Consider the following 12,325-nt stretch of genomic DNA (forward strand, 5'->3'; position numbering starts at 1 on the left):
ATTTATGGAACAACTATGATATAAAGAGAAAGAATAATCACTACCCCTCCAGAAAAGTAAAAAACTATGTGATTATAATGATCAAGCTTTAAAAAATAATTGTAATCAAGCTTGACTCTGAAGAGAAGATATCACTCCCTTGTTACTCTTTTTTTTTAAATATCCTTATCTTCTGTCTGAAAATCCATACTAAGTATTGGTCCCAAGGCAGAAGAGTGGTAAAGGCTAGGCAATGGGGGTGAAGTGATTCACCCAGGGTCACACAGCTAGGAAGTGTCTGAGGCCACATTAGAACCCAGGACCTTCCATCTCTGGGCTTGGCTCTCTATTCACTAAGATACTTACTTGCTCCACAGCTTCTTTGAAGAATTCTACCTTACAGAAGGAACAGAATAGATATATATTAACTGTACAGTTCCAAATTTCTGCTCTTCCAGATCTGCGGTCTCTAACTTTCTCTACTGGATAGGTGCATAGATGACATGTTCACTGAATTTGCAAGATACACAGAACTCAATGGGTTAGGTAACACTCTGGATGGTATAATCAGAATCCCACAATTCCAGGAGGGATCAATCCCTACCTCCATTTTACAGATAGAAGGGGAGCCAGTCAAGAGACCTGCACAGGGTTACATCATCAAGAGAGAATCAGATAGGTTGAAATTTCAACTTTGCCTCATCTGAAATCTTACTCCTTTTTGCAATAGATAGATGTAGACCCTTAATATTTGTCCTCTTAGACAATCAGCTAGTTCTCTCCTCCAAAGACAAACTTTTAAAGCAAAAGGGAAGGGGCAGCTGGGTGGGTCAGTGGATTGAGTCAGACCCAGAGACAGAAGTCCTGGGTTCAAATTTGATCTCGCACACTTCCTAGCTGTACAACGGGCAAGTCACTTAACCCCCACTGCCTAATCCTTACCACTCTTCTGTCTTAGAACCAATGCACATTATTGATTCCAAGGCAGATGGTAAGGGTTAAAAAAAAAGGGAAAAGGGAAAATCAACCTAGGGAAAGCAGCCCACTAAGGAAGCCTTGAAAAAAAGAGAACACACACACAACTTTGTTCCAGTCCTAAAGTCATTAGCACTTCCAGAAATAAGTATCTTATTCACATTTGTTTCCAAACTCAGGTCACATAAGATATATCACACATAAAGATTATAACATTGCTACAGTATGTTCAAGAAAGAAATACATACAAGTCGTCTGTTCTTTCTTTTAACCAACATAATAATGTCTTTCCTCTAATAAATATTTATTCCTCACTCTGACACGTTCCCTGAGGATTCTTCTTCCCAAAGTCTCATTTCTAACTGAATATTTATACTTTATTTGTCTTGCTCTAAACTGTCCCTCAAAGAATTCAAAAGCAAACTTTTTTTAAGAGAGAAGTCCAAGGAGAGAAAGTTTGTTGCTCTACCCAATTGAAACTAAGTATAAAGTTACAAAGGACAAAGAAGGAAAACAGCAGGTGGGGAAAAAAGGAAGAAAGTGAATATACAAAAGCTCTTTGTGTAGAACAGCAAGGTGGCCTAAAATGATTTCATTTGCTTAAAAGCCAGTACCACCTCCAGCCCAGGTAGAGGCAATTGGGATGTCAAGGTATCTAGGTTAAATGAATGCAAATTCATTCTTTAGCCTCCCCTACACATCAAATGGGCTTGTTGACAAATGAAATTTTGTTTATTAAATCCAACAGTCAAATCCCAGAACCTAGTTGCAAATTTTTAAAATAAAGGCCTGGGAGCTATTTTTCCAACAATCTCTCTGGCGTCCACCTTGGTAATCTGGGTTATGCTTTGTTGGGATCTTGAGATATAAATAGCATTCATTTCCTCTCAGAAACCAGTCAAGCCATAATGCTTTGTTTGCTGGTTCATCAGGGTGGGGGGACCATAGCACAATTCAACCTACATTTGAGTTACAACCGTACCCACTTCCCACTAAACAAAGAATTTTAGGACAGTTCTGAAAGGATAGTTTCTCGTTCTCACTTCCTTTATTCAATTATCCAAAGCCTGGCTCCACAAGTCTCAGTGGGATTTAGGGGTAACTATTTCCTTCTAAAATATTGCTCAGAATTCCATGGGAGACCTACCTCAGGGTTCTGCAAGATCTGGCGACAGAATGAAAATATATACATATGTTTAGCTGGGAGAAGGATTAACTCGTTAATCACTCAAGCAATGCTCAGAAAGCATACCTATGTGAAATGTATTTCATGCATCACACAAATGACATTGGATACATGAGTCCTATGTAGGTAAGCTAAGAAAGTCCTCCCCCTCTGTGATCACTCTAGGAAAGGACACTGGGATAAGGGCATCTCTAGCCACATAAACAGGAATAAATAAATAAATGAGAAATCATGAATTAAGCTACATCCATTTTAAGGGAGAAAAGAGAAACCCACACACAACAAATGGAAGTGTAGCAAAAGAAAACCATTTGCCAGGGAAGCAGAGAAGCAGTAGAAGACTTGGCTGATCCAGTTGTTCATTCAAATACAAGGTCTTTCAGGCTGAAGGAGCCAAAGAAACTTGGAAATTAACACAAGGCCTTTGGATGAGTTTGGCATCCAAATAGATGCACATTCCCCATTTTGACACTAATTCCAAAGAATGAAGAATTGATGAGAGTGTCTCAATATTCTGGTCTGTGCTAGAAGCAAGTGGCCTACAGTTCTCCCTTTTCCTGCAGTCCCTTCTGCCAAGTATGCCCAAGCTTATGCCTCTGAATAGAAGCAAAGAAGAGAGCTGGTCCCTTTGAAGAAGTCCCAAATGAATCAGTGAACTCGTGAACTATAGGAGATTTTCTGGATTTTCTAGGAAAAAAAAAACAATTTTGACTTCTCTCCTAAGAGGAGGCAGTGAAAGTGAGAGATGGACTCACTTTCTCAATTAGTTGAAAACAATATCAACACTCAACCACAGTGGCCAGAACTGAACAAAGTCCAATGAGAGCAGAGTACAGTGGCACTGTCACCTCCATATTCCTAGAACAATGCCACTCTTCACGCACCCTAAAACTGAATGAAGTTCAACAGGGTTTTTGCCTGTTACATCACATGAAGACCAATAAAATTCACTTATCTTTTTCAGAACATTTGCTGTCTAACCATGCCTCTCCCATCTTATAATGGTGAAGATGATTTTTTGATACCCAAGTGTAACTTCTAATTTATCCCTACTGAATCATCTTATTAGATTTAGCTCAGTGCTCAAGTTTCTCAGGATTCTTTTTGGATCCTGGTTCTTAGGCAGTGTAATAACTATTAATCCAAATCTTGAACTCATCTGAAAAGTTGATGAGTATACCATTTATGTATGCATTAACCATAGTGACTGCTAGCTATGGATAGAGTACTGGACTAGGAACTAAAAAGATCTGAGTTCAAATCCAGACTCAGAATCTAACCAACTGTGTGGGCCTGGGCAAGTCACTTAACCTCTGTCTACCTCAGTTTACTCATCTGTAAAATGGGGATAATAATAATAGCACCTATCTTACAGGGTTTTTATGAGGATCGAATGAGATCATATCTGTAAAACATTTTGCAAATCTGAAAATCTCATACAAATGCTAGCTATTATCATCATTCAAGTCACTGATAAAAATGTCAAACAGCACAGGGCCAAGTCTAGATCCTCCATTAGAAACTTCTTATAACACTGATTGACCATTTTGTTTTTAGTTTAATAAAGATATCTTATTTTACCAATTATATGCAATAACAAATTTCCACTTAAGTTTTCTGAAGTTATATGCTCCAAATAGTCTCCCTCCTCCACTTTCTTCCTCCCTCCCAGCAATTGCAAGCACTCTTATCCAGACTATATACTTACCATCATGGAAAACATATTTATTTCCATGTTGATATTGACATTTTTTTAAACCTTACCTTCTGTCTTAGAATTGACACTAAGTTTTAGTCCCAAGGCAGAAGAGATGTAAGAGCTAGGCATTTTTGTTTAAGTGACTTGCCTAGGGTCATACAGCTAGGAAGGATCTGTGGCAAAATTTGAGCCTAGGACCTCCCATGTCTAGGCCTGGTTCTCTATCTACTGAGCTACCTAGTTGCCCTTAATACAAAGGTTCTTAACAGAGGGTTCATGAACTTTCAAAAAATATTTTGGTAAATGCATTTCAATATGTTTCCTTTGTCATCCTTCATATCTTATTTTATACATTTTAAAACATGATTTTGAGAAGGTATCTATAAGTTTTGACCAGGGGCCAAAGGGGTCCAAGACACAAAAAAGGCTAAGAATCCCCGGTAATCCATACCTCTCCATTTTCTCCAAAAGAATAGAATATAATACTTTATTCAAAAGCTTTCTTTAATTCTAGGTAATCTATATTCACAGTATTCTCTTTATTTACTAGTCTAGTAACCCCATAAAGAAAAGAATCAAGTATACTATTCTGTGTTTGCCTAATTTGCTTATAGTTTCCTTCTTTATATTCAGGTCATTCACCCATTCTGAGTTTATCTTGGTGTAGGGTGTGAGATGTTGATCCAAACCTAATCTCTCCCACACTGTCTTCCAATTTTCCCAGCAGTTTTTATCAAATAGTGGGTTTTGGTCCCCAAAACTGGGATCTTTGGGGCTTATCATAGACTGTCTTGCTGAGGTCATTTACCCCAAGTCTATTCCACTGGGGGAAAAAAAAGAAAGAAAAGAAAAAATCAAAGTTAGCTTAGCATGACCTGTTCTTCAGAAGGCCAGGCTGGCTTTTCTAGATGTTCATCAACCATGTCTCTAATGTGTTTTTCTAGAACAAAGGGCTGTCATGTGGGGGAACAACTAGAACTGGTCTCTGACCCTGAAGGATAGAAGTAGGAGGAAAAAGGTAGATGTTTCATAGAAACAAATTTGAATGTCAAGGTGATATTTCCTAACAATTAGATGTCCAAAAGTAATAAGCAAGCCACCTCAAGAGGTTCTCCAAGACCTATCTCCTCAAAGGTCTTAAAGTAGAGGCTGGATGACCACCGGTTGGCATGTTATTGGAGGGATTCCTCTGATTTAAGGTTGGACAGGGCAACTTTAGAGATCCTGTCCAATCTCAAATTCTGTGATTCTGATTCTGTGAACTACAAGCCTTTAAGGTTACCTTTCTATATGTGGGTTCATCATTTATAAAATGATAGACTAGAAGATTCCTCAAATCCCCTCCAACTTTAATCTTCTGGGATTCTCAAGTTCTATTTTTCCCTTGTTCTTTTCCATAGAGCTGGATTTGTTTAATCTCTTGACCTGGAGACCATTACACATGGTTTCTCTTTTCTTTCAAACTTCCATTTCCTAGAAGACCTTTGTCTTGGTTAGTGCCCTAGGCTATCAGGAAGTGATTTTTTTAAAATAATGTGCACAAAATAGGGCCCAAGTCCAGGACTCTCTGCTTTTCTAGAAATTCATTTTCCAGACCCTGAATGGCTTTGATCTTTAACAGAGTTCCTCCTACTTGGTTTTTTGTCCTTGTCTATTCTCTGAGGTAGTCAGCTGCATTCAGGGAACTAGATCTATGGGCCTAGTCTTCACATCTCAGTGCTTTTCATGAAAACATTTAATAACATTGTCCCGAATAGAACAACTACAATCTTCCAAGAAGAAACTATTTAACTAAAAGCAAAGCTACAATAAAAGCAAAGCTCTCAGCAAACAGATAGCTACAGTTTTTGAATACAGAAACAAATCATAGAAACTTTCTTATTTCTCTTCAGGGATCAGTTAACTGAGTTTAAACCTGCAGGCTCTGAAGGGCTAAGCTTAAAGACGGAAAGGAAGCTGAGCAACAACAACACTTGGCATGAGAAGAGAAAGAATTTTCTTCAACTAGCTAATCAACATTTATCTAGTGCTGGGCACTGTGCTAAGCTCAAGAATAAAAAAGAAAAGAAAAAAGAAAAAGCTAGTCCCTGCCCTCAGGGAGCTCACCTTTTAATGGAGAAGATAAAATGGAAATAACTATACAGATAACATGGAGACAGGATAAACTGCAGATAACAGAGAGAAGACATCTGAATGAAGGAATATTGCCATTGTACCTTTCTTCCTCGAGATCCCAGAGAGTTTGATCATAGGCAGCTTCCTTTAAAGGGACAAGAAAGAGGAAGTCCTTTTCATCTTTAGAAATTACTTATTAAGGCACCAGAGAAGAGGGTGTAGTATTAAAGAAATGAAAAAAGAAGCAAGTTGCTTGGGGGGAAAAAAAGATTAAATGGTTTGAGTTTCCCTTAGATAAGTCTAGAAAAGACACAATTAAGCCTTACTAACAAGCCCCTGAGCTGCTACTTGTGTAGGCTACAATGAAACAGAAGCACTTGCCTCTCTTTTAAACCCTTGTGAAAGCAGGTCCTTCCCAGTTCTCATGGCCTTGACATAGCTCTCTAATGTATTCTTCAATTCCTGCCAAAGACTAAGAAAAAGAAGCAGCTCACTATCTTGTTATTGTACCCATATTCTACTTGATAAACTGGGCATTCATTACTACATCAAGGGAAAGGACCTAGCCTTCTGGATCCCTCCAGAAAAGGCTTGAAACTGGATGCATCAAAGATCTGTGGTGTTTCTTATCAAAGCATCAGGCTGACCTATATTATAGGCCAGTCATAACCAAACAACTGGCCCTTGGTATTATACACAAATGTCCACCAGGGACCAGGTGGAAAACATCCAATTCCTTTTACATCTTGGAGGCTAGTGCTAACAATCAGCTTCTCAAACAGACCCACTTCACCCATGGGGACCACAATGAACTGGCTACTATGACCATGAGCAATTAATTTCATTTTTCTGAATTGTCACCCATCCACAAAAGAGAAGTTTTGAACTAGATGTTTCCTCCAATTCTGACATTTAAACATTTTGAGGAACTGGGCATGGTAGAATGATGTCATAAAATCATAGACCAGCCCTAGAAGGGACTTTAGAGACTATAGATCAGCAAGAAGAAACTAAAGCCCACAGACCAGAACTGATTTACCCAAAGTCAGAAGGCTTGTAAGAATCTGCCACAGATCATGCCACCTGACCAGCAGGACAATGTTCTTTTCACTTAGTCAAGTTTCTAATTCCTACCCAGACCCCAGGAAAAGAGTTCTGATTCCCAGAAGTCTCCTACAATTCTCTCATTCCCTAGAATCTGCCCAAAGTCCAAATTTAGTGCTGATAGATTCAGAAAGTTAGGTCCCTTCCAGTTCTTAGAGACCACAGCTCAAAGGGGTCTTAATCTTTATTTTTCTTCTTCTTTTTGGCACTTTAAATCCCTTTAGCATTTTAGTGAAATCCATGGACCGCTTTTCAAAATAATGTTTGAAAGAATTAAACACATAAAATTATAAAGGAAAAGTTATTGAAATAGCTATCAATTTTTTTAATGTTTCTGGGAAGCCAAGTTAAGAACCTATAACCTAATTGGACCTTGTTATTTATAGAGGAATAAAGTAAAGTCTAAGAAATTAAAAAATTCAGCAGGGAAAAAAATTACTACATTGAGATTTCAGGGCAGAATGAGAAATAGAATGGAAATCTTGATTCCAGCCCAGTTGCTCTTGCCTCTCTCTCGAGCATACTCTGAATCACAGTAACACAAAGGGAATGCAAGATGCACACGTTTAGAAATATCTCCATCCCAAATGGCCAAATAGACTATTTGGGCCTGACCTGTGGAAGAGCCTTCTGAATCCATCCTGGACTGAGCAGCCACAATCAACAAACTGTACCCTGACCCCAAAATCGTAATGTCACCACCCGTCCTCTTCAAAAACGAAGGACGCACAATATCTCAATATTATAAACACCATTTTATCCATTCACAAGTATGCACGTTTCCTTACCCAGTGAGGACCCTCCCTCTACAAAAACAAAGTGACTAATTAACCTGATTAATCATTGTACTCCCCAGGCTCAGACTGAGGCAATGAATCTTCCTCGCTGGCCTAATTGATTCATCCACCATCCTGCCACGAAATCCTGGCCTCCCTCCTCCACACTGACCACCCAATTACACAAACATTAATTAAACGCCTACTACTCGCCCGCACCCCATGCCTGGCGCTGGAACTTGAGAGACAAAACTGAAACAGTCCCTGCCCTCATGGGGTTGACATTCTACTGAATTTTTAGACCCTCTAAAATAATCCCCATTTCCTCATGGACATCCCACCGGAAAATCCTCCGTTCTTCCACAGTGACCCTCTAAAATAATCTGCCCTTCTTCCTCACTCACCCTCCTGAATAACCTTCCCTTCTTGCACATTGACCCTCCCTGATATTAATCTGCCCTTGTTACACACTAACCTCCCCACCCCATCTGCCCCGAATCCTCTAGTCCCACTCCAATCCTGAGACTGCCTCTGCCTCAGGTTTCAACTCTGCCAGTCCACTAAAGCGCCCCCGGCCCTTCCCTCCCGGGTCCCTAAGCCAACCTGCAGCGTTCCGCTCCCGAGGGCCGGACATGTCATCTCCCGACCCGCCGCCACTGCCGCCGCTGCTGCTGCTGCCGCCACTGCTTCCTCTCTCAGCTTCCTAGCCCTCCAAGAGCCCGTGGCGGGCTCCGCCCCCTTTGCTAGACGTCACGCAGCCTTCATCAATCACAAGACTCTCTTCCCGTAGAGCCCGCCCTCTCTTTTGAGTTGGTCTCCAATCTCCTCCGCCTCTCACCCGAGGGAGAATTCCCTCAGACTCTACCAATCCTCACTCACCCTGAGGACCTACCTGGGGCTGCAAGCACAGGTTTCTGCTGCTCCTGTTCTTCCTCAAGACCTGCACTTTGGTATCGGCTCAGCCATCGGAACTGGAGATCTGGGGCTCCAGGGCTCGGGGCTGTAGGAAGGAAGACAGACTTCAGGCCCAGACACAGAATAGGCGTAGAAGTACTGGCTCCTGGGCTTGACATTCCCTAAGGAGCCTGAGAAACGTTTGTTGATTGAATGAATAACAGTACAATGTTGCTAAGCAATCCCCATCTGTTGCTAAATGGACATTCAAAAAAGGTATCTTGAGGGGACAGCTGGGTAGCACAGTGGATTGAGAGACAGAAGGTTCTAGGTTCATACCTGGCCTCAAACACTTCCTAGCTGTGTGACCCTGGGCAAGTCACTTAACCCCCATTGCCTGGCCCTTCCCGCTCTTCTGTCTTGTAATCAATACATAGTCTTGATACTAAGGCAGAAGATAAGGGTTTTTTAAAAAGGCATCATGCCATCATGGCATCATGGGTATCGTGCCAGAGCTGGAGTAAGGTTCAAATTCCACTCCTGGCATTTGATTAGCTGTGAGATCACAGACAAATTACTCAACTTTCTAGAGCCTCAGTGTCCTCATCTATAAAATGGAAATAATAATAACCCTGGGCCCTAACTCACAGGGTATTATGGTGGGGATTAAAAGAGAATACTTTGCATTCCCAAAGCCTACATGCCAGTTACTATTATTATTGTAGAAGTTGGTTGAAACATCTAAGTCACTTCACTTCATTTTATAAGTGGGGAAAATGAATAAGTGATTTGCACAATATCACACAGTTACCAAAGCTAGAATTTTAACAAGAACTTCTGACTCCAAAGTCACTGCTTTTTTCTACTGGGCAATGCTGAGTTTATGAATTTCTTTTTGACACTCAGAATTTCTGAGTCCACCCTCATCCTAACAATTATCATCCAGTTGGGATTTAAATTTGTACTTCCAAAGACTCTAGTTCACTACCTCACCAAGCAATCCTTTTTACTGTTGGATGGATTTTAGTTTTCCTTTTATCAAACTAAAATCAATATCCCAATAACCTTCTTTCACATCTTTAACCTTCCCCCTCTTAGTTGTATACTCTGAGGCCAGGCAGGGGAATTCTAATTTTTCTTCAAAGTGACAGCTTTCAAATAAGGTAAGGCAATTAGCTTGTCTCCCTTCTTCCCTCATTTGATTGTACATATTATGTGTTCCAAGGCAAGGGGCAGGGAACTGGTTCATTTATGGTTTTGTATCTTTGCTGTTCTTCACTCAAGACACTCTATCCTCTGACTCTAATCATTCTCTCTGGCCTCCTTCAGGTATCACCTTCTACATGAAAACAAGAAACCTTTCTCACTTTTCCTTAATACTAGTGCCCTCTTTCTTTGTGATTAACTCCAAATCTCTGTGTGTGTGTGTGTGTGTGTGTGTTGTTTGGACATGATTATTTTCATATTGTCCCTTCATTAGGTTGTAACTTCCTTGTAGGCAGATTTTTTTTTGCCTTTTATCTCTAGTGTTTAGCATAATACCTGGCATATAGTAAGTGATTAATAAATATTTGCTGAATGGCTGTCCCCAACATCTACCAGTGCCTTCTTAGCACTTAATAGGAATTTAATAAACAATTGATTAGTTGGCTGAATTAAGTCTGACAAGCATTTATGTAAGTATCTATGTCAAGTCCTTCACTAACTTGGGTTACAAAGACACCAATGAAACAGCCCCTACCCCTAAGGATCTTATATTCTACTAAGGAGAAATGACATGTTCACAGATAAATCAAATGTAAATATATACCAAAAAAAAGTAATTAGGGAGAGAACACTAAGAATTAGTAGAATCACCCTAGCTCAACCCTAACAATCAGATACCCTCCTGCTTTTCCCTTTATAATATTCCTCAGGACTCTCAGCTTGGAGTCAGATTATGACTGAAAAGGGGAGTTGATCTGAGGGAAAGAGTCCTGGGATGAGAGTCAAAGCTCTTGGATTCTAGTCCCAACTCTGCCAAAGACTCATTCTATGATGGTCCTTTCCCTAGGGCTCTTCTGTGCAAATGATAAGATTAGACTAAGGCCTCTGAGATTCCTTCTAATTAGAACATTTCTCTGTGCCTCTCTTTGATCCTAATTCAGAAGAGCTGATTTCTCTAGGTTCCTCCAGCCAGGTTTCCCCCAAGTTGCCCTCTCTCCATGTCTTTTTGGGGTAGATGGCCCTGGAGAAGCCTTGATGGCTCAAAAGTCAGGCTATGCTGTCCCCAAAGAGAGAACAGGAAATGGGAGCAATACAGGGAAAATGCAGGCTCTGGGTGACCACAGCTCAATGCAAGGCCTGAGGATCTCAAAGCACTCCCAAATATGGCCTTTTGAGGATATGGATAAAAAATTCTGGTATCATTAAGCCTCCTTGTCCAAGGCACTCACTCCCACAAAGCAAATCATGTTGCAAATGATGCTGTTTCTAATGACTGCAGTGCAGCTTCTCTTCTGCTCTCCCAACCTTGGTTCAAGCATTCATTATAGATACCTTTCCTGGTAGCAGCCTCCTCCCTGGTCTGCCTGCCTCCATGCAATCCTCTTTTCATTCCATCCTCCACATTTGGCCTGAGTAATCTTCATAATGTCTCACTGGGTTTACATCCCTCTCCTCTACCAAATTCTCTAGTGCCTCCCCATTGCCTACTAAACAACAATGTAACCAGTCTCTTGATCCTGACATCCCAGGCTTTCTCAGCACATCTTCAGCATACCTCTCAGTCTTATCTCAAACTACTCAGTTGCATGCACATCCTGTCCACCCCAGTATTCTTCAGACCAGTTTTCATCCTGTCCTTTCTTATCTCCATCCATTTATTCACTCCATTCTCCAGGCTTGGAATGAACTCCTCATATCCCATTTCCACCTATTGAAGTCTTTCAATTCCTGAGGCTCAGCTCAGGGGCTAGCTCCTCCATGATGCCTTCTCTGTGCTCTTAAACAAGAGAAAGTGAATTCTCCCTTCTTATACTTGTCATTCATTTCAGCTGAACAAATGTATTAAGCCCCTATTGGGTGCAGTGTATTGTGCAAGGTATAAAAGGCTCCCCCCTACTTGTTTAAACACCTCAAGGTGCTGATATTGTACTTGAAGGAGAAAAAGCTGCTTGAGGTCAAAGGATCAGATCCTGAGGCACAAGCAGTAGAAATCAGGTATGGAAATCAGTTAACTGAAGGAATAGTGGAAAAGATATTGCCAGGGGCACTTACACTTTTGGTGTCTGGCAAAACCTATGGCCTCTTCAGACTCATATTTTTAAATGTGTCAAATAAAATAAAACACATAGAATTACAAGGGAAACCAACTATGTAGCTAACCTTTGTAGAGTGCTTACTATGTGTCAGACACTGTGCTAACAGCTTTACAAATATTATATCATTTGATCCTCACTACTTATAATGGGAGGAGGGTGTTATTATTCCCATTTTACAACTAGAGGAAAGGGAGGCAAACAGAGGTGAAGTGACTTGCCCAGGGTCACACATCCAGTTAAGTGTCAAAGACTTTATTTCAACTCATATATTCCAACTCCAGGCCCCATGTTCTAA

The 12,325-nt window shown here is 40.6% G+C and overlaps 1 protein-coding gene across 5 annotated transcripts in view; it reads right to left on the reverse strand.

Moving 5' to 3' along the window:
• INPP5B (inositol polyphosphate-5-phosphatase B) overlaps window positions 1-12,325 on the reverse strand; it is a 79,515-nt gene that overhangs the window by 50,573 nt on the left and 16,617 nt on the right. For 4 of the 5 annotated variants that reach the window (XM_007492820.3, XM_007492823.3, XM_007492824.2 and 1 more), the window contains one exon: window positions 8,727-8,834. In XM_007492820.3, the coding sequence (XP_007492882.1) occupies window positions 8,727-8,834 (108 nt within the window). Of the gene's footprint in view, window positions 1-8,437; window positions 8,683-8,726; window positions 8,835-12,325 lie in introns of those variants that run through there. The other variant, XM_016422505.2, reaches the window with a different exon arrangement.

This window comes from Monodelphis domestica, chromosome 4 (assembly GCF_027887165.1).
Source record: "Monodelphis domestica isolate mMonDom1 chromosome 4, mMonDom1.pri, whole genome shotgun sequence".
NCBI lineage: Eukaryota > Metazoa > Chordata > Mammalia > Didelphimorphia > Didelphidae > Monodelphis > Monodelphis domestica.